The following is a 20,903-nucleotide window of genomic DNA, read 5'->3' as shown; positions in this document are numbered from 1 at the left end:
CTGCTGAAATCTGGAGAATTCCCTATTGCTCAGCAGGGCAGCAGGAGCTGTGCGTGGCGTGGGAGATGATGCAAAATGCTTCGGCTTTCCTCAGCTTGCCCCGGCTGTCCCCAGGCCTGCAGTCAGGGACAGGGTTGTCCTTTCTTGGAGCAGCGCTAGGCACGTCTTCTCTCTAGAGGATCTGACCTCGGATGGAAAGCTCTCGTGTGAGTTGTGAGAGGGCACCGAGACGAGGCACAGGCTGCAAAGCAGTGAGCTAGAGCTGCTGCATTCAGGGTGGCTCGGGAGGGCAGTACCTGGGGAGAGCTTGGATGCTGCCTCTGCAGCTTGCCTGCAGGTCTTGCATAGCCAATCTTACGTTGCTTACTCCGTCTGAGTCCCTGCTTTCACTTAAAAACTCATACTTAAAAGAGAAAATCGCGTGAAGCAATGGTGGGGGGGTTGAGTGCGAAACAGCAAACCGAGCACCTTCATTGCATGCGTATCTGCTTTGTTGTAAAGACATTAAGGAGTAGTCAGACAACCGGACGCTGATGTGAAGCCGACTTGGAGAGGACAGTAGACCCTGTGCTGCAGTATTTATCTGAAATGAGATTCCGAATGTTTACCTCAGTGTAAATATCTTACCTTTCCTGTGGGAGGAAAGGAGTCTTGCATGGAGCAATTAATATCCAGATCGCTTTGCCAAACACGTCATCCTCTCTAAGGCAGGCTTCACATTGGTATGAACACTGTCCCTCTTTGGACCCTTACCTTTCTAGGATGTGAATGGTAAAAATGTGAATATTTGTTGTTTACTTCATTAGGCATAATTCATAATGATGTGTTTATATGAAGAATATCACAGACTGAAGCAAAACCATATGCAATTGGTTTACTTTATTATAAACTGTATATGATGTACAAACTAATAAAAACTTAAATGACGACAGTCTCACTGTTGTTCTTGAACAGGCAAATAAACAAGATGCTCCAGCTGTGCATTTCAGTGCTGGATGTGAGCTGGAGCGTTGGGTTGTGTTACCAGAGCACTGGAGGGAGAGGTGGCTCAGCATGCTCCTGCATACTCTCAAGAGCTGTCCTGGGCAGATGCTGTTAATTTTTTTTTTTATAGTTTTGATGGAACAAAACCGCATGAGACTTCTCACATGGCACTCACAACTCTCCTGGTGCAGAAGCTAGCCAACTGTTAATCCCTTGAAGGTAAGGGGGGATTACATCTTTTTGCAGCAGCAGGAAGTATTTTGCTTTGCTAGAAAACATGGAGTGTTTATCAGATTAGCCCAAAGCACTCCTTGATTTTGTTTTAAATGTTCAGAGGAGAAATGCTGCTTGCACAGGCTGAGTTGGGCTTCCTGAGCAATGCAGGTTTGAGCGCGCACAGCTACAGGTAGGCTGTGCCCGTGTGACAGCTCCTTTACAGATACGAACCCAGCACATGCATGTCAAACACAGTAAGTATTTACATTTATTAATACCGGATTAACTTCACTGTGCAGTTCACCAAACACTGAGCCCTAGCATGAGTTTAAACTGTTGTCCTGACCTGAATCCATTAGTTGAGCTTTTTGTTACGGTAAAGTAGTGACCACATATCCACTGATGACTGACAAACAATCTGGCTAAGAGCAAAAACATAAGCTTTAATAAAACAGACTTAATAACAAAAGTACTTGATCATTAACTTTTTTCCAGCCAATGGTTTAGGTTTGAGCAGACTTAAGTTACGCAGTTACAGTACCTCCATTTACTTCCTAAATTACAATGTTACTTCCATCCTAACTTTTAACATTCAAGTGCATTAGATAAAACTAGTAAAATCTTGCATGAAGTACAGTTCTATACTTCAGACATGATTTTAGTTTCTATAAAATAAAGATGGAAAAGACATTAGTTCATCTCTTCCACTCCCTGCCAAGGCAGGATTGTTCCCTACAAAACAAGGGCACGGGACAGTCCTTGGTCCTGCCCACTCTTACATGTGCTCTGAAAAGACTGGAGCCATGTTGCAGGAACTGAATGCATCTCCTGAGATTTAACTTGTTTCCTCTTCTGTGATTTCTTTTTTTTCTGTCTCTCAGACATTAACTGGCAATGTGCTTTCTTTCTGTGTGCTCACCAGCACAGCTCTTCCCTGCACTTGAAGGAAGCCTGAGCATGAACTGGGGTAGAACACGCAAGGCTTTTAGGTACCCTGATGTCTGTTGCAAATCCTCTTCCTATGGACTAAGTTATTAGTAACTGCCACATTTGACAGAAGTGACCCATAATTGGGTCTGACTGGTTCTTTCCTAGTAATTCAGCTACCGGAATTACTGACTTTTAGTCCCTCTGGTTTGGGAGAGGGGAGAGGCATTATGCAGTTCACTTCACTTGGCTTCAGACCAGTTATGTACAGGCTTTGGTCTGCCACTGCTTGATCATATAGTGCTGGCACATAGAGATCTAACGATTGTGGTTCATAGGGAAGTTATAAAAGACCATAGAAGATCTTCCTCTGAGGAAGAAAACAAGCAGAACACCACAGCTCGTTCTTTCCAAAAAGTCTTCCATTAAAAGCACTCAGCAACACTTCAGTTACTGACAGCAGTCATTCAACAGCTCTCCTTTGTCAGTCAGGAGTTGGTTGTTTTCTTCCAGAGGCCAATAAACTGTCTCCCCAGAGACACTTCATACTGGGGTTGGCAAAAAGGGCTTACTTTAGTAAAGGTAGAATTATTTCTCTTTACAATTATAAAGGTTACTGAGTTACTTGCCTTTTAAAAACAACAGAAAAAAAGAAAGCTACCCTGCCCATGCTCTTAGATGATGGTGCAGGAACTAAAAGCAGAGCCCCGCTTGTTGGTGCTCTGCGTAGGCACAAGTTTTCCTTTTCCATAGTAACCTGAGAATATCGCCCTCACATCGATCTTTTTGGAAAGGACGAGCATCCACATACCATTATCAAAATACTGCAGTTTCCCTCCTCCGATTTCCCCTACTTCATCCCCTTTGTTCCCTGCCTTTTCCAGTTTCACAAACTCCAGCAGATCGAGCCCAGTCTGGACTGCTTCTACGCCGTTGGCGCAGCCGAGGGTGATGTGAGCCCGGCTGCCTTTCGGGAGGTTGTCGGTGGACAGGAGCTTATCGACATCTCCGGGCCACAGCAGCAGCTGCTGTTCATTCAGCTCCACACGGGCACCAACAGTTTTCGTTGTGATGAACAGAGCAGAAATGGACAAGGTGAAGCCTTTGCCGTAGGAAGCCTTCACAGCCTGGGAGAGGAAAGAGGGAGACAAGTCCAGAACAGAGCTTTAACCAATGCTGCACAGGTGGAATTTAAAGCAATGTGGCTGGCTTTATCGGCCACAAGCTCAGGGTCCTGGCTGGCCATGGTCATTCTTTGCCATGTTTGAAACATGGTGGTCAACTAGGAGGTCATGGCCTGAAGTTCCTGCTCTGTGAATTCAGGGCTGGTCACATCTTTCTCCTTCACAAATTCCAAATTCAAACAGGCTCTCGAGCTCATCTGCTTTGAAATAATTTGGCTAGAAGCATCAATGCTTCTGTTGAACCATTTACCATCATTCCAGTTAAGCTACTGGGGATGCTGCTGGAAGTCGGGGTGATGGGGGGATATTTAGTTTGGAAGCCATCAGGAAATAGTTGCCATCTCCCTCATGCTTATCACTTTCCTATCATATAGGCATGCTTACTCTCTCTACAGTTTGCCTCATTGCTGAGAGCAAAGCTGCCCCCCCAGCCCGCTCCCAAGGCGTGTGGATCCCCAGCTGGGAAGGGGAAGGGAGACTCCAGCAGGGAAAGGCTGGAGCCGTGGTACTCACTTCTTGCTGCGCGTATTCCTCAGCCCCGGGGGCTTTTCCAAACTCTGTGTATTTGGTGGTGCAGTGTAAGACCCCAGGTGGCCTCTTCACAAAGTAGCTGGTGAGATCTACTTTTACTTTGGGATCTTCGATAGCAAAAGCAACTGCAAACACAGGTAAGCAATGTTACTATGAAAAAATCAACCCCTCAACCCCTGAGCCTGTCTCATCTCAGCTTTCTCCACTAAGCTGTCCTTCATGCTTCATCTTTCTTACTGCTAAAAAGGACTAGATGGATACATAAAGTTCTTCCTTCCACCTAGACTATCAGTGGATGTAATTAAAAGCCAAGCTCCTGCACAGCAGCATGGCTCACCTTAAACCTGATGTTGCAGAAGTCTCTTAAGTCCCCAAGACCACTTGTTTTTTCCATTTTCTCTTTGACTTTGCAGTTGTTCTACACAGCCCATCCCAGTAACCCATGGGTGCCCAGCTGCCTAGAGTAACGCTGCTGCCATCCTAACCCACTGCCCTGCAGCCTCACAGCTAAACAGGCTTTCACTGAGAACTGGTTATTGTCAGTTATTTTATTACTTTTTTTATTACAAAAGCAAATCTGACAACTCTGGGAAACTGGGATTAGTATCTTCAAACAGTTTTCCCTGATTAACTAAGAGCGTCACTGTAGAAGCTGACTAAAGTTGTCCCATGTTTCATCAACAAAATAAGAACTTGATAAGACACTTCTATACATACAATATTTGCTCTCCTTTTTGAAGGCTTTGAGACTTCCAAGCTCATCTAAGAAGAGCTGGCCAGCCTTCCTCAGGTTCTCAGAACTTCTTTTGCTCAAAAACCACCCAAAATACATGGGTAGAAATTCCTTCTCCAAGCTTGGCTTCATCTTCTTCAGGTCTTCCGCTGACAGTTTCCATTGATTCTTTTCCTTAAGCTGCGAGCAATCCATTCTCCACGGGGTTTTGGGCTCAGCAAAGATGACTTTGTACCGGTATTTGTCAGCAATATCAAAGAGTTGGTCCAGCCGTTCCCTTTCATGGTGAGTGTCATCCAAAACGATAATGCTGATGTCTCGTTTGCAATAGTCAACTAGATCCTCATCAACTTTTGAGTATTCTTCAGGAATGCTGCTTCTTATTGCAGGCGTAATTTTATAGTTATCGACAGAAATGACCTTGCAGGCATCTTTATACCTGTCTTGAATAGCCTGGGCAAGAGTGGACTTCCCACTGCCAGGTAGGCCTCTTAAAATAAAAAAGGTTTTAGACTCTTTGAGTGTGGAGATGGTATCTTCGTCATCAAGGAAAGGAAACTGCAAGCTTTCAGGCCTTTCTTTTGCTGATTGAGAAGACATTTTTCTAAATATTTTAGGCAGGAATGTGTGGCTCTTCTTCGAGAAGCCTCTGTTCTGAAATCCAAGAAGAAAACGCTTTGTAGGTTAGCAACCCCCGGAGACCCCACGCTCCTGCTGCGTGAGCACGTGCTGCCGAGAGCCTCCGCGGGGAGGAAGGGAGGCTGAGGGGACGCGGTGCCACCGCTTCCCGGAGCCTCGCTTGGCTTAAAGCACTTCCCACAGCTCCCCCAACCCTTCCCCACAGCAGGGACCTGCCTGTGCCCTGTCCTGGTGCTGCCCCGCTCCTTGCTCCGGCGCCTGCCAGCAGCAACTTGGGCCCTGCCTGACCAGGAAGGGGAAGCTTTGCCCGTCACGTGGCGGTGGCTGCAGCTGGGGAGGCACCACGGGGCTGAAACCCAGCCAGAGCAGTCTTCAGCATCAAATTTATTTCTGAACGCTTAAACAAATACCTGTGGCCACTAGAAATGTGGCGCCGCTGTGCGTCTGGGGGAACTCTGCCTGAAAAAGGGGAAATGAAAGAGCCAGGCGGCTGGGGCAGCTGCTGCAACCCTGTCAGCTCGTCCTGAAGTGATTGCAGGCTGATTTAAGTCTGCTTGGGGGTCCTCTGTTCCGTAAGAAAGGCTGTTTCCATGTGAAGGCTGTTTCACTGCAAGAATTGCCTCTTTTTTGTACCCCGCTGAACATCAGCACTGTGAGTGCCTCGCAGGAGGGAATTTGGGCTCCTCCTTGAATGAGGAGCAATTTAAATTGCTTTCAGCGAGGGCAAGCCCAACCCCAGCCACTGCCGAGCTGAACACGAAAGTGAAAGCAACTGCGAGCAGCAGAGAAGCTTGGCAGCAGCAGGAGCCTTGGGAAAAGCACCCTGGGGAGCTGGCACTGGCTCTGCCTCCCTGCTTGCCAGCAATGCCAGTACCAGGAAACCCAGATAATTCCCGGCAGGGTCTGGGAAAGCACCGGACTCAAGGAAGGGAGGGATTTCTCCAACTGGTTTCAATAGCACCACCAGGGCAGTTGTTGTTTTTTTGGGTTGATGTGTGGCCTCTCCACCCTCCCCAGCTATGTCCTCACTCAGCCCAGCCTGGGACCCGCACCTGTACCCGAGCTCTGCCCCAGAAGTGAAACCAAAGGAGTGAGTTCTGCCTGCGATGCAAAAATTGGGGGCTTCTACATGCTGTGCAAGTGGTCTGCCCACAGCAGAAAGGCCTTTCCTGCTTGCAGAGTGAAAAGCCTGTTTAAAAAGTCAACTATTTCATTTAAGTAACTATCCTTTATTCCAAAATTCGCAGGTGGGGCTTGGTTCCAAAGCACCCTGGGGCTAGGATCTTGCACCCCCCTGCCTTAGGGATGAGGTGGGCAGGGAGCGCTGTGTGCCCGGGGGCAGCTGCTGTGCAGCAGTGTGGGATGGAGAGCTTGGGGCACACTGAGCCATGCTCACTCCCCAAAACCAGGCAGAGCTCCTGGGGCTGCAAGAAGAGGAAGAACTGCACAACTCGCCTGGGGCCCCTACACCACCTTCCCTGGGGATTTAGGGCTCCCTCATCCTCATGGACAAGGAAGCAGAGGTGTGAGCCAGCTCCAAGGGCTGCTGCTCCTTGCTGTGTCCTGGCTCTGGAGGGGGATATTTGGGCCGGGCAGGGACCAGCAGCATCTCCGAGCAGGGCCGTGGCACAGGGCTCGGCTGTGAGCGGGGCAGCCCGGCTATTTTGCAGCAAGCAGCTGCTGGTGGCCAGCAGTGACTGAGGCCGCTTTTCAACCGTGCAAACAAAAGAACAATAATAGAAAACACCCTCAGGACCCATTGTTTAGCAGCCAGCTCGAAGGATAATGCTGGCCTTTATGAAATCGGGCCCCGTACAGCCTGGCCAGACAATGGCACTACAGAGACCGGGCTCCTCCGGGCGAACAATCCCCGATTGAACGCGCGCCCCTGTCCTGTCCCTGCCTGCGACCCCCACAAAGCCCCCGCTTGTCCTCCGCGTCCCGGGGCCTCGCCGGGTGATGCTCCCAGACCCAGCACCCCTCCACACGCTGCTGAAGGTGTCTGCACCCCGACTGAGCCCCAGGGTGGGCTGGGGACCAGAAGGGGGCTGCACAGCCCAGGACCCCCCTGGTTAGAAGCTGCTGTGCCCCCAGCTCCACCCTGCAGCCCCTTGGGGTCGTGCCCCAAGCACCCCGGGACCCCAGAGCCGTGCCGTGCACCCCGAGCTCCCCCCATACACCCGGAGAAGCCCCGTTACCCCCCCACACCCCCCGTTTCTTCCTCCCCACCGGGAAATGAAACCGGCCCCGGGGATACCCCGGCTCCTCGCTTACCATGGTGAGGGCAGCGGCCGCCGGTGCGGAGCGGGGCGGCGGGGCAGCGGCTCTGGGGCGGGTGCGATCGCGGCCCCTTTCATAGCACCGGGACCCCCCCGCCCAGCTCCCCCCCCCGCCGTGGCCGCGCCTCCCCGGGGCGGGCCGGGCCGGTGGCGATGGGTGCCCGGCCCCGGGGGCCGCCGCAGCTCGGGGCCAGGTTTTTTTTTTTTGGTTTGGTTTGTGTGTTTTGTTGTGTTTTTTTTTTTGCCCCGTGCTCCCGGGGAGCTGTGCCAGCAAAGGGAGGAAAAGCACGAAGCGAGCGTCTGTGTGAGCCGGGACTCGCAGGTACGTGGCACGGCTGGGGTTTAGGAACAGCGAAGGGAAAAGGAGTTTGCAAAAGCAACGCTCGGCACTAAGGTTTATTCTGCCCTCTAACTGCTCAGGAAATGCTACTCTACTCCAACGCGAGGTTTGGCTGCTTTTCATCATGCCCTGTTTCTTCTTCGTCTCCTTTGCTCTCCTCTCCGTCTCTTTTGCTCTCCTCATCTCTTTTGCTCTCCTCACTGTCTCTTTTGCTCTCCTCTCCGTCTCTTTTGCTCTCCTCGCCGTCTCTTTTGCTCTCCTCGCCATCTCCTTTGCTCTCCTCGCCATCTCCTTTGCTCTCCTCTCCGTCTCTTTTGCTCTCCTCGCCGTCTCTTTTGCTCTCCTCGCCGTCTCTTTTGCTCTCCTCATCTCCTTTGCTCTCCTCGCCGTCTCTTTTGCTCTCCTCATCTCTTTTGCTCTCCTCATCTCTTTTGCTCTCCTCGCCATCTCCTTTGCTCTCCTCGCCATCTCCTTTGCTCTCCTCGCCATCTCCTTTGCTCTCCTCGCCGTCTCCTTTGCTCTCCTCGCCGTCTCTTTTGCTCTCCTCATCTCTTTTGCTCTCCTCGCCATCTCTTTTGCTCTCCTCTTCTTTACTCTCGTGCTCTTTATCGTTCTTGGCACCTTCATTTTCCTTTTCACCTTCTTGATTCTCTGTGCTTTCCTTCCCACTTTCCTTTCCCTCTCTGTCCTTCTCCAAGTTGTCATCTTCTGTGTTTTCATTGCTGAAATCATAATCTGGAGGGGGGAGAGGAAGAGGCAAAGGGAATCTTAAACCAAGTTCCAGCACTGAGCAATCAGTAGGGTGCAAGAAAAGCCCCTTGGCCTCCATCACCATGGTTAGAAAGCTCTCCTCTATTTCCTGTCTCACAAAGCTAAATTTGCCAGCAATATGAGGTACTGAGCTATATGATCTAAGGTGAGCAGAAGGCAGGTGCTGGCAGTTGCATTGTGAGGCCTGGATTCATCAACTGACAAACTGAACATGAGATGAAGCCCAGGTGTGGTGTTCGCAGAGGGGACGCCTGGGACGTGCTGCCATCTCCTGCTCAGGCTAGATACAGCTCTGAGATGGCCACGGCCAGACCTGGGAGCAGAGCTGCAGGAATTCAGTTTGTGTTCTGAGTCTGGGGCTTCAAATAACCATGAGGATGCTGCACTCCTGGGGATTCCACTCTGCTCCCCTCTTTCTGCAGCCCTACTTGCTGGGGCAGCGTAGGGATTGCTCTTTGTGTGAGTTTTGCTCTAGGAAGGACACATAACGTGTGTTCAGAGGAAGAGCAGTATCTTTTGCAATGGAACTGTGACTTACTCTGTCATGCTTCATGCTGCAGGTGCTCAGTAGCACGTGTCGTCATTTAAAAGGTGACAGAAAATCAATACTGTTACACTATGTGGGCTCTAGGATTTGCTGATGTTTTTGAATGCCTCAGCACTGCGGGTCTCATTTATTTATGGTCATTTTTGCGGTTGCATTTTGACACTATTTTGCTTCTGGCTGTGCCCACCACTACACATTCTGGGCACTGGGGCTGCTTTCACTGTTATTAAAAGAAGCTTTTTACAAAGGATAGAGCTGAAGAGAAGCCAGAGTCCCTCACTGTTATCCTGGAAATGAAGCCCTCACTGTCAAAAAAATGAGGCCACAAATCTTAACTATGCTATGGCATCACATATAAATGAATTCCTGCTACAGCATACTAGTACAGAGGATGCAAGCAGTCCAGAAATTTCAATCCTTGGACCTAGGAATGGGGTGTTTTGTTCCCATGCCAGAAAAGGAAAGTGGGAAATTTTTACATTTACGTGGTGCAGAGGTCTAGATGACAACTACCTTTAAAAGAGTAATCTCTCAGTTCTCTTCCTCTTTCTTTTAGGTCTTCAATGAAGCTTCTGCTCACGTCATCTAAGGCCTGAAATTGATGTGGCTTATTAGTGAAGGCTATAGAAATACAGCTATATATCCAAGTTTTTTCTATTTCTCTTTGATCTCTGCTGTCATTGCTTGCTCCTTTCCTACCTCAAAACTCTCTGCAACAACATGCTTTGTTCCTCCCTGCAGTGATTGCTATCTGTTAGTATCCCTTATCAAATGTCTCCTCCCCTGAAGATTTAATCTCTTCCAAACTATTGTTCTCCTTCTGGCAGGAAAACAGGCTCTGCTTCAACTTTGAACACCCATGAGGGATCACCAAATAGGTATGTGTTGATGCTGTACCTGTTCCCTGGCAAGCTGACTGAGGTCAGAAGATCACCCACAACCCGCTGTCAGGCTACCAAAATGTGCAGACTGCTTTATCCTTGTGTCACCACCAATGCCCCAGATGTTCTGATCTGATGCAAAGTGGTTTCTCTGGGACACTTTGGAGAGGCCACAAAAGGGTAAGCTTTGATTAGCCCTGCATTCTAACAGGCACTGAATGTAGAGAAGGGATTTCTGTATTCTGCATGAGAAAGGGAGTTCAAATAAAAATTTTCCCTTGACCTAAACAGAGCTAGAGCTTCAGCCTTCTAGGTGTTGTAGTGGTTCACAAACTGAGATTAAGTTTTCTGAGCCAGGAGGCTTCATAACTTTTTGCTTCAGAGGCTGCATTTTCCCCCTCTTAACACACTAGCTAGGAAGTGACATTTTCTTAATTCGCAGGCTGCTAAACAACATTTACAGCTAACTTATTGATGCTGCCGCAAGCTTCTCTCCACTTTGCACCAAGCCACTTACAGTAATGATGGCCTTCTGAGCAGGATCATCGTGAACAAGCTTTGCCTTCTCAAGTGCTTTTTCAAAGGTCATGATTGCAGAGCGGTAATCCTTTAATTTTTCTGTAAGGGACAAATGAAAATATCTATTTTAACCCAAGATAAAGAGAAGAACAACTGTTAGTCAAGCAAGTCTCCTGTGAGAGATCTTAATCAGAACAGTTACTTTGGTTGTTAAATGACAGGTATGTAAGAAGCTGAACAGACAGGCTGCCATCTGTCCTTAAAGAAATATTGTGGTGACATCTTTACCTTGTGCTTGTGCCACCAGTACGCTAGCATGGAGTTGCCACTCAACATCTCCCTCTTCATCTGCTGACTGCAGGGACTTCTCTCCGTAATTTCGGGCTGCTTCAGCTTTATCAAGCTCAAGGTAACATCGGCCAATTTCGTGGAACAGCCAGGTCTTTTCCAGGCTTGATTTTGCCATTGGAATTTTCTCCTCCCAACTTCAAGCAGAGAGTAAGAAAGAAAGACTATTGCTGAATCTCACTAGGTGCAGTTATAATTTCAACCATGGATTCTATACACAAAGTGTTCCAGGTACTGTGATTAAAACTTTCTCAGCCCTCTTTCTAGCAGTACAATTAAACAAACTGAAAAGACAGCATCTGTTAAATTCGAAACACAACCTTACGCCTTTTCTGTTACTCATTTTACATACGTGTCAATAGCTTCCTGGAATTTGCCGATTCTGGCATAAACTCTGCCGATGTTATCAAGGGCTCTGGATATGGCATCTGGTAAATCGCTGTGTTGAAAAGAAAGAGAAGTTGCAGTAGCTGAAACAGCCTTGTTCCTGATACAGTCTGTGCTTTTTTCAACCCCATATATTTTCTTTGGCTCTTAACATGAAAGTAAGTGTTGAGAAGTAGAAGTAAAGGTTGAAAGTCATCAAAACAAGGTAAAACTTTATTTTCATCTACAGCATCGCAACACCCTGTAATATGGGGAAAACCAGTTTAGTTTTGTCTTCAATATTTTGTGCAAATCTGGCAGCCCTCGTGAGTCTTTTCTTTGCCTCAGTTTCTCTTTGTTGCCATGTGGATCCCATGGAAATCCCCTACCAGTTCTTAGGTCCCTAACACTAATAAATTGGTATTGTCCAAGAGGAAATTGAAGACACAAGTGTCTGCAATATGTCTCATTAACAGATTCCTGGTTACAGGCCTTGTTCCCAGTGCCTTGAATGAGATTTTGCCCAATGCTAGAGGCAGCTTCTTCTATCATAATGTAGCTTTTTTTTTTTTCCTTTAATTAGTCCTCATTCCCAACTTCAGAAGTGGCCTGCTTTGACTACCCGTGCCTTGAAAAAAAAGTGATGAAACGAGAGAAAAAATGTGTTGCTGTGGGTTATGCGAGTCATTACCAGTGTCTCCCCTGGCCACTGCTGAACTCCAGCCACCAGAGGGCGAGTTCCTCTCGGTAATGACTGTGTTTCTGTCCTTCAAATACAGCCTTCAGTCGGTTTGAAAAAGTAGTAAAATGACGGATCTCATTCCTGCCTAGCTTCTGCTAAGTCTTAACTTTATGTGGTGTAACTGTGGAGTGGAAATCACAAGGAGAGATGCAGAAATTGTTAAACCTATAATTAAAAATGTGCTTTTTGAAAAGGACAAACAGTGAGGCTGTAACATTTTAGGTCTTATATAGTATCGGCAGAAATAAAACCAAAATAACCTCAATTCAAGCAACTATTCAGTGTTTTCTCATGTGCTTTGTAAAACTCTATTACTAATTCTTAAGACTACATTTGCTCCATTCAGTTTTAGCTGAAAGTGCTGCTGCAGAATGTGTTCTATATGAGCAACTGTATCTTTTATCAACATTTCACACCTATCATCACGATTTGAATGCAAATGACTTTAAGGGAAAATGTAGGAGAAAACTTGTGCAATTTAGACTCTGACCTTCCTGAGAAGGAAATGCATACTAGAGGCTGCAGTGCTGAGGCTGGAACTTGTGTTCTCTTCTGCTTTGCTTCAGCATGGATTTAGATACTTTGCGTGTGCTAGGTCCTTTAAAAATCTGCTTAAGTCACCTTATTTTTGAAATAGTGAAGTCACTAGGGACCACTGCATGTGGACAGAGTCTGTACACATTGCCCTGTTAAATCTCCGGGTGAAAGAATTACAGTGTTACCAGATGCTAAAACATCTTAACAGAGATACTTTCCTCTGTATGTTGGATCTTTTCCCCATCTATCTAAACTTCTCAGCACTTACTTCTGCCTAGCAAATTCGAGATCCATTTTATGGCTTTGCAGGGCTGCTTCCATCTGGCCCATCTCTAACTGAGCATTCCCAATGCAGCTGTGCAGGTTTCCAATCAGTTCATTCTTGTTGGGAACTTCATCATCTGACCATCCTTGTATTGTTTTTAGCACATGCTCAGCTTTCTTGCAGCTTTCTTCGGGGGAGCCACCGGTCAGTACTAGAGACAAAGAGGAAAGGTTAGTGTTAGGGCAGGGACACAGCAATATTGGGGAAGTAGGACTGAGTGCAGTTATGTACGCTTCAGGCAAAGCTTGGGAATGGTTAGAGCTCCTAACTCTTCATGCGTATCCTACATTCCTCCATTCAATCTCCACGAAATCTGCTCTTGGGAGATGGTACTTCAGCCCCTCCGTCTGGCACTCCTGGAAATCACTTTCATCACAGCAAGCAAGGAGAGATAACTCTGGTAAGACTTCACACTTGCTGAGGAAAAATAAATGAGAACGATGCTTGTTGTCTGAAGTTTTTGAAAGCAAAAAGTCATTGAAGCAGGGCAGCCTGATCACGGAGATGAAGTACTAGCTACAGTGCTTAGTTTTTTATCTCCTAAATTAGCCCCTTGCACTTTCCTGGCAAGCTCTGTTTATTGTACCCAGCTGGCTGCAGTGCTGTGGGGAGTGGACTGCAGGATGTTTCTGGCACTGCCTTCACCAAGCTGTAGCTTAAATGAACTGAATGGCAGTAACACCAAATTCTTGTCCTTGAGTCATAAAATATGTAGTATAAGTAGAAAGCAAGGGTAAAAGTGGCTGAATTACTTCTTCCTTCCAGATCACTATTTTTCAGCTTCTTCAGCTCTCCGCAAAGGTATTTTTCAACTGCAGAAATTATTTACTTCAGTGCCCTGCATTTTTTTTGGTAAAACAGCTTCTGATTACTAGACCAGCCAGAGGCACTTGCTAAGTATGCAGCAGTGGCTGACCTGGCTTTTGTATCTAAGTGATGTTCTGAAAAGCAATCAGCAATACCTCAAGTACAGGAAAAAAAAAAAAAAGATTAAAAAAAGGAAAATGCATTGGATTCTATATCTAAGGAAGTGTTGCCTTGGAAAAGATGGAGAATGTGAAAGCAAATACTTCCCCAAACCACCTGCTACTGTTTGTTAGTACTTGCACACTGCTTCTGTTGTTCTGGGCTGTAAAATAGTACAGCAAATAGTCACATATGCCAATCATCACTTTCTTACTGTTTCCAGCCAGGACACATACACATATCAATGTCCTCCATACTCTTCACAATGTATCTGGCAACCTCAGCCGGTTTTCGCTTCTTGTCTCGGATCCACTTTTGCTGCCTGAGCTTACGCTCCCTCACACGGGCATAAATAGGCTTCTGCTGCTGCCAGAACTCAGTGCGTGTGTCCAGGTAGGCAATGCCACTCAACACCATGTCTGCTACTTTGATCCCCTTCTTTGTGCTGCTCTTCATCAGATCTGAAAATAAGATGGTAGAACGCAGGAAAACATTAATGTATGTGAGGGACAAAGCTGCAGTTCACTGGGGGACTGCTTGTGAATGTTCTGCTCTGACAGACAGTCCTGGGAATTAAAGTCTTTAATTCTCCTCAGAACTGATGTGATTAGGAGAGAAGTTACAGAAAATTCTCCTGGTGAGCTAAAGCTGTTGTTCCCAGCTCCTGTAAGCCGCTGCCTTCTTTAATGAAGAGCCAAAGAAGATGCCCAATTAATGAGGGCCAGCTGTGGTGCATGAGCATTTGTCCTCTTGGACAGGACAACTATATGGGACACTTGTACTCAAATGGCACTTTAGAAAGTAGTGGATTAAATTGTGAGGTGGAAGCTGAGAGGACTTTAACATGGCTGGAAACCAGATGGCCCTTATGTATTATTAATGCCAGTAATACCATAAACCCGGTGAGTAGACTAAATTCTGAATTATTCCTCTGTTACTGGGTAAACAGTTTCTTAGATGAATGACTACATGGGAACGACCTTTCTGCCTAGTTCTGAAATAAAGATACTTCTCTGATTCCTGCATCTTGATCTTAACAGCATTTACAAGAAAGCCATGATTGAGGCACAGTCTCATTAGCAGTGCTTTGCACTTAATGCAAGTGTTATTAGAATTTAACGTCATGCCAGAAATTAAGTTGTAATGCTGTTGTTTCTGCTTTTTATTTCATCAGCACAGATTGCTTGGAATTGATTTATTGTTTGTTTTAAAAGCCTATCATTTAATAAGGAAGGAAACATGTTCAGACACAGTTATGAATATTGGATCTGGCTCCAAAAATGCCTGAACTCTCCAGATATCTGCCTCTCTCAAGACCACTGCAAACTCTCTGTGCTATCTGAGCTCTGATACAAGTAAGGAATTGTGGTAATAAGGATATAAAAGAAGGAAAGAAGACCCTGCCTAGAAGGAGCACTTAGTTAAATACAATGGAGAAAGACCTTCATCCTTGAGCAACTTTTCTAGGTAGGCCTTGTCAGCATAAAGCTCTCCAAGAAGCTGTCGCTCTACTTTTGGGTTCCTCTGGGGCTCCTGTTTCTTTGTCCACTGTTGATCCTTGGTCAGTTTTATTTGGAGTTTCTGATCTGCTTTTTTGCTCTACAGCAAGAAAAAATAAATTAAGTTGGGTGAGATTAGTGGGAAATACTAGCATTATCAGGAAGGTCTGGCTTTCAGAGTTGTTTACCGTCAATGTAGGCCCAATTACTTTTTAAGTCAAAGCAAGAAGTCAGTATGTCACCAAGAGCTTTGGTCAGCAGCAAATGTTGTGCCCAAGTGTGCTCCCTCGCTTTCAAGAGAAGGAGAAGGCATTGTAATAAGACCAAGAGTTAGTTCTGCTCCTCAGTCTTATTCTGTTCTGGAGGGAGCCCAGGTCAGTGCTGTGCCAGGACATTAAGGCTGTGGCAAAGGCAGGTCTAGTTCTCCAGCATCAAAGACAAAGACAGCTCTACCACGGCTTCTGAAACATCAGGACAGTATTTCTGAAGTCTCACATTCAAAATCCCAATGATTATAGCACCAATATTTAGCCCCCTTTGTACAAATTATTTTTACCACAGAGTACGCATAATTGCAGCTGAACGAAGCAATGCGCATTCACGGCACTGACTTCACAGGGAAATATGGCTTGGCATCACAGAGGAGTGAGGCATTACTTCAGTGGACCACCCCAAAATTAAGCAATTGAGAAAGTGTCCATTATCAAAAATGTGAACCTTAAACATCAGGTAAGACTAAAGTAAATATTCTAGATAAATGTACCCTAGCTCTGACCTCAGTGCTGTTACTTATTAGCCTTTGATGGGCGGTCAGCAACATACAACAGAACGAGCAGTCAGGCTGGTGAAGGATTCTCAGTCTGGGCTTCATTTCTCCTTGGTTGCTCTTCCCTACCCCTCTGTCTTCTCCTTTCTATTTCGTGTAGCTTGAGCCACAACTATGTTAAAAGTAGGTACATAAAAACTCTCATAATGTATCAGCTTGTTTTGTCCGCTCAGAATGCGCTTCACTAGACCAGCCGTATCCCCATCCACGTTGCTGCAGGATCTATTAATCCTCTAGAGCCTATTTCAGATTACATTAGCATTATAATAACTAGTTAGCTTCTAAAGCAGGAGCTCTTCACACTGTACCTCTGCCTGCCTGCTTATAAAGCAGAGATCCTCTTTGTTCTCCAGTTTAACTGAGGATGGACCTGCAAATACAGAGAAAATACTTCTTAGTGTTCAAGAACAGCAGTATCGAAGCTTTAGAAACTAAAATGACCATAAATGTGCCAAGCCTATAATGTCCTGTTTCAAATAAAGCTTTCTTAATTATTTCAAAAGAAATATGTGGATGTTGGTATGGTCTTTAAGTAGGAATTACAGCTCATAGATGCAGTCTTCTCTGGATTTTAATTATTACTTTCTTATGGCACCAGGGGACTCCCATCTCAGTGCAGTTTTCCTACAGAGACGTGCTACATCTACATGGAGACAGAGGAAGAAAAAGGGTGGCAGGTTCTTCTGAGGAATCAAAGCTGAAGCTTAAAATGGAAGGAAAGCTCATAAGCATGGGGATATCCAGCAGTACAGAGAACTACTTTAAAGTTTTTGTGCACTGACATTAGGGCAAAACTCCCATTTCATTTTCACTTCTGCTATTCAGATTGCACCCTGGCAGTGGAGGAAAGTGTGAAAAACAACTCTTTGTTTTGGTCTGGTCAGAAGGAAGGAAGGAGATTCGGCTGCTGTTGTTCGAGAACGATTTCCTCCAGCAAGACAGCTCAGCCAAGCTCAGTGATGTGAGTATCCACATATCCCAGAAGGCAGGCGTTTCTGAACCTGCCGAGCAAAGCAGATTCAGTAAAGCAATTTGGAGGATATGCCCTGCTAATGTATGTGCATTTCACAACTATTTCAACATATGGATCAAATACTAATATGTTTCCTTGCTTCTTTTCCCTTGCATCTAGCAGTTGCCACTTGATTGGAAAATGTTTTGGGTTTTATTCTGTTCATTTGCATACAGTCCAGATGCTTGAACACATTTAAAGCATTTAGCTCAGTATATCAAGCATGACAAGCATTTTGACTGAGAGCTATGAAGACATCAAGGCATTTGTATTAGTCTAAGAGAGCAGTGGTGATGGAGGAAAGCAAGCCAGATCTGGAAACTTTCACTTTGTTGTTGTTGTTGTTTGTTTGTTTGTTTGTTTAAATAATATGTATAGAAGAGTTTCAGGCTTTTACACAGCTGGGACAATAAGCTAATCTGCAGCACTGGAGGTGGATTGAAATTTTGAAACTGATTTCAGGGAGAGCGAGGTGCCCAAGTATCTGGAGGATCGAGGCCTCTGTAGGGGTGTGCAGGCAGGGTGTGTCCTGGCTCCATGACGGGACAGGCTCTTGGAGGATCCACCTGGGCAGTTCCTAACTAGCTCGGCGGGTTTTACAGCACCCTTGGGAGCTGTGCACCTGATAAGCCACTTGTCTAAGGTGGCAGCCCCAGCTGAGAGGTGTCTGTGTGCTCAAGAGTGGGTGCACATCTTGTCCACGCTTGTCTGCACGTGACAGCATTGCTAAGAGAAAAACTAAGGGAAAAATTTTCCGTTTACTTTCTAACATCACTAGGTCCTTGGCCTTTTCTGTCTCCTGCAGGACGCAGCTCTACGATCTACGCCAGAAATTATGAAAGCAGTGCTCCATTGCAATAGTCAACAGTTTCACTGCTCTTATGCAATGGCAATTGGAGGAAAATCAGGATCTCAGGAAGGCCAGTCTCAGGTAGCAAGGCAAATTTCATTACAAACTTTTAATACTGGGATAAAGATTTCAAAATGGATTCTGTAATCAGTAGGGCCATAAGCAGACGAGCTGCTTTGTTCTGTATGATTTAGAACAAATTCACTTCCGTAACTGAAGTTATTGGACTCTGTATATGAATAGGCATTCAGCCAAAAAAAAAAAAAAAAAAAAGCAGAAGAAAAAGAAAAGAATGGGGCTGTGCTTTTTTTTGGTACTATCTGGTTTCATCTGACAATGGCCACTGAGCACATGAATCTAGAAGCAAAGAGACTGCTGTTATAGGGTCCTTAGCTCACCTGCAGAGCTAATATGCCATCAGCTGTCCAGTGAACAGCTTCCAGCTGTGCTCACAGGCATCATAAAATCAAGCTGCTTACTTCCAATGCAGTTGACAATTGCCTCCTGGGATTTCTGGATACCCAGCCTGAACTTCTGTAGTTCTGGGCGTAGTCTGTAGCCTCGGTGGTAAAACACTAGTGCAAACTCAAAGTCACCCATGGTATATAATGTCTCAGCTTTTTGGTAAAGGCCCTGAAAAGGAAAAAAATGAAAACACTTCAGAAATCTCAACTAATTCCCCATTAGGCTGAAGGGAAAGCTGTATGCTATCAGGTTTTCATACAATAAAGCGTAATCCTGTAACTCTTCCTCAGCTGACAAAGCACCTCCCCTCCTCTGGAAGCACTAAAAGGGGCCAGAGTGCAGAGCGAGGCTGATTTTGCTTTTAGAGTTATCTATTTTTACACAACGCTGCCTCCCAGACCCTTCAGATAAAAGACCTGTCCTTGGCCACCCCAGCCTCTTCCTGCTTCGTGCCGTTTACCTTGGGGAACGTTTTGTCATTTTGGAGAGAAGCTTCAGCATCTTTCAGGGAATTTTCCGTGTCTCCAAGTCTCAGGTAACATTTTGAGCGGGCAACTAGGCAGTGCTTGTCTTCTGCTCTCAGCTTCAGTGCCTGGAATGCAGCAGACGTCCATGTGCCATCAGTGCTGGGAATGCAGCCCAGAAGCCCAGGATGGCTGAGGCTGGAAGGGACCCCAGGAGACCACCTGGTCCCACCCCCCCCTGCCAAGCAGGGTCACCTAGAGCACCTCGTGCAGGATGGCACCCAGGTGGGTTTGGGATATCTCTGGACAAGGAGACTCCACAGCCTCTCTGGGCAGCCTGTCCCCATGCTCTGTCACCCTCCCAGTAACGAAATGCCCCCACACATTGAGCCGGAGCCTCCAGAGCTTCAGTTTGTGCCCGTCACCTCTCGTCCTGTTGTTGGGCACAACTGAAAGGAGGCCGGCTGCTTCACACACACATATGGGACACAACCTGCTCCGTCCCCACACGGATCTGTCTGACGGACGAGGACAAAAAACTCCAACTTTTTCGGCACAAATTATTCTCTGCATACTCACGCACCCCCTGTGCAACCAGCCCCTCCTCCCGTGCTGCCCCCCCTGTCTGTGGGGCAAGGCCGCCCTCCTGTGCCCTCGGGGCTCTCCCCCCCGGGCCTCCCCGGTTCCCTCACGTTGTCGAAGCAGGCCAGGGCCTTGCCGTACTCTCCCCGCCGGTACAGCAGCGTCCCCTCGGTCATGAAGCCGGGGAAGGTGCCGACCGGCACCGCCGCCATGCCCAGGCCCGGCCAGGCCCGGCCAGGCCCCGGTCGCCGCCGCCGCCGCCGTCGCCTGGCAACCGTTGCCAGGCAACCGCCCCGCTTCCGGCTCGGCGCGAAGCCCCGCCCACGCGGTGACGTCTTAGCGCGCCACGGCGCGAGGCCGTTTCCCGCGCCCGCGCTTTGGCCACGTGCGGCTGCTGCGGTTCGCGCCGCGCCGCTGCCGGCACCGAGCGTTTGGGGGGGACCCGGTGGGGAGCGCTCGGTCCCGGGGGCTGGCGTGGGCAGAGCGCCTCGAAATGCTGCCGAACCGAGCCGTGCCGTGCCGTGCCCAGCGCCTTCCCACGAGCTAGGGCAGCGTGGGGTGGGCTGGTCAGAGGCACGGTGTAAGTAGGGCACGGGTGGGCGGCGGATAGGAGAGGTGCGCGAGGCCGGGAAGGAAACGCCCGTTTCGCTGCAAAATGCGTGCCGGGTAATTCCAGGCAGCTGGAGCTGTGGTGTGTTTCGTGCTGCGTTTCCTCACCCGGCTTGTCCAGCCTGCGGTGCTCCGGCGCTTGTTCGGGTTTTGGTCTAAAGGCTGCGTTTCCAAACAGCAGCGCTGGAGGCACGGCTGTAAAGAAAGGGAGTGTGGGAGTGCAGGCGCTTCATAAAACCGCTGTGCAAGAGCAGTCGTGTGAATGCCTCAGCTCCTGCCAGCGTCAGGCTGAGCAGGTTCTTCTGCTCAGCTGGGTCAGGAGCTGGTGCCTCCTGCAGGGGCTTCGCACAGCAGCCCACTGCCTTCCCCCCTCCTTGTGTAATATTCAGTTCTTTTCGGTGTTTGCTGGTAGGTCACACTACTGGTTTCATCGCTGCAGCATCCAGTCCTCCTGGACAAACAGAAATGATGAACGAGAGAATGTTCTGGTTCTCTCCTATCAGCATCCAAAGTCTCGATATTGTTTTGGGCTTGTACAAGACCCTGCCAGGATTAATTTTTGAAGCAATTTGTTCCAGCAAAGTGACTCAGAGAGGGTGTGGCCTGTCTGGCCTGCTCAAAAAAATCCTCCTGCTCAGAGCAGTCTGTAAGATTTAACATCACCGTGGGGAATGGCAGAGCTGCTGCTGGATTCTGGAAGCAGCCCAGGAGTGACAGGGTCAGTCCTCACTTCCACGGCGTGGCGGACGGGGCTGTGCAGA

The 20,903-nt window shown here is 47.6% G+C and overlaps 2 protein-coding genes across 2 annotated transcripts; both read right to left on the bottom strand.

Moving 5' to 3' along the window:
• Positions 1 to 901: 901 nt before the first annotated feature.
• CNP (2'',3''-cyclic nucleotide 3'' phosphodiesterase) lies at positions 902 to 5,223 on the bottom strand. The gene is made up of 3 exons (XM_084301085.1): positions 4,560 to 5,223; positions 3,825 to 3,967; positions 902 to 3,254 (listed from the first exon to the last, which is right to left on the bottom strand). Exons 1-3 carry the CDS (start codon positions 5,173 to 5,175, stop codon positions 2,802 to 2,804), a joined length of 1,212 nt encoding a protein of 403 aa, XP_084157211.1. The 5' UTR covers positions 5,176 to 5,223; the 3' UTR covers positions 902 to 2,801.
• Positions 5,224 to 7,924: 2,701 nt separating this feature from the next.
• On the bottom strand, positions 7,925 to 19,745 carry ODAD4 (outer dynein arm docking complex subunit 4; the record flags this gene model as incomplete). The annotated part of the gene is made up of 13 exons (XM_084301119.1): positions 7,925 to 8,454; positions 8,503 to 8,568; positions 9,665 to 9,743; positions 10,550 to 10,650; positions 10,840 to 11,036; positions 11,252 to 11,338; positions 12,813 to 13,020; positions 14,072 to 14,296; positions 15,278 to 15,434; positions 16,469 to 16,530; positions 18,502 to 18,655; positions 18,948 to 19,079; positions 19,644 to 19,745. The coding sequence occupies 13 exons, from the start codon at positions 19,743 to 19,745 to the stop codon at positions 7,925 to 7,927; spliced, it is 2,100 nt and encodes a 699-aa protein (XP_084157245.1).
• Positions 19,746 to 20,903: the final 1,158 nt, after the last annotated feature.

Source organism: Netta rufina (assembly GCF_964035555.1).
Source record: "Netta rufina genome assembly, chromosome: 24".
In the NCBI taxonomy this organism is placed as follows: domain Eukaryota; kingdom Metazoa; phylum Chordata; class Aves; order Anseriformes; family Anatidae; genus Netta; species Netta rufina.
Note: the sequence above shows the minus strand (reverse complement) of the source record. Positions and strands in the feature narration are given on the sequence as shown.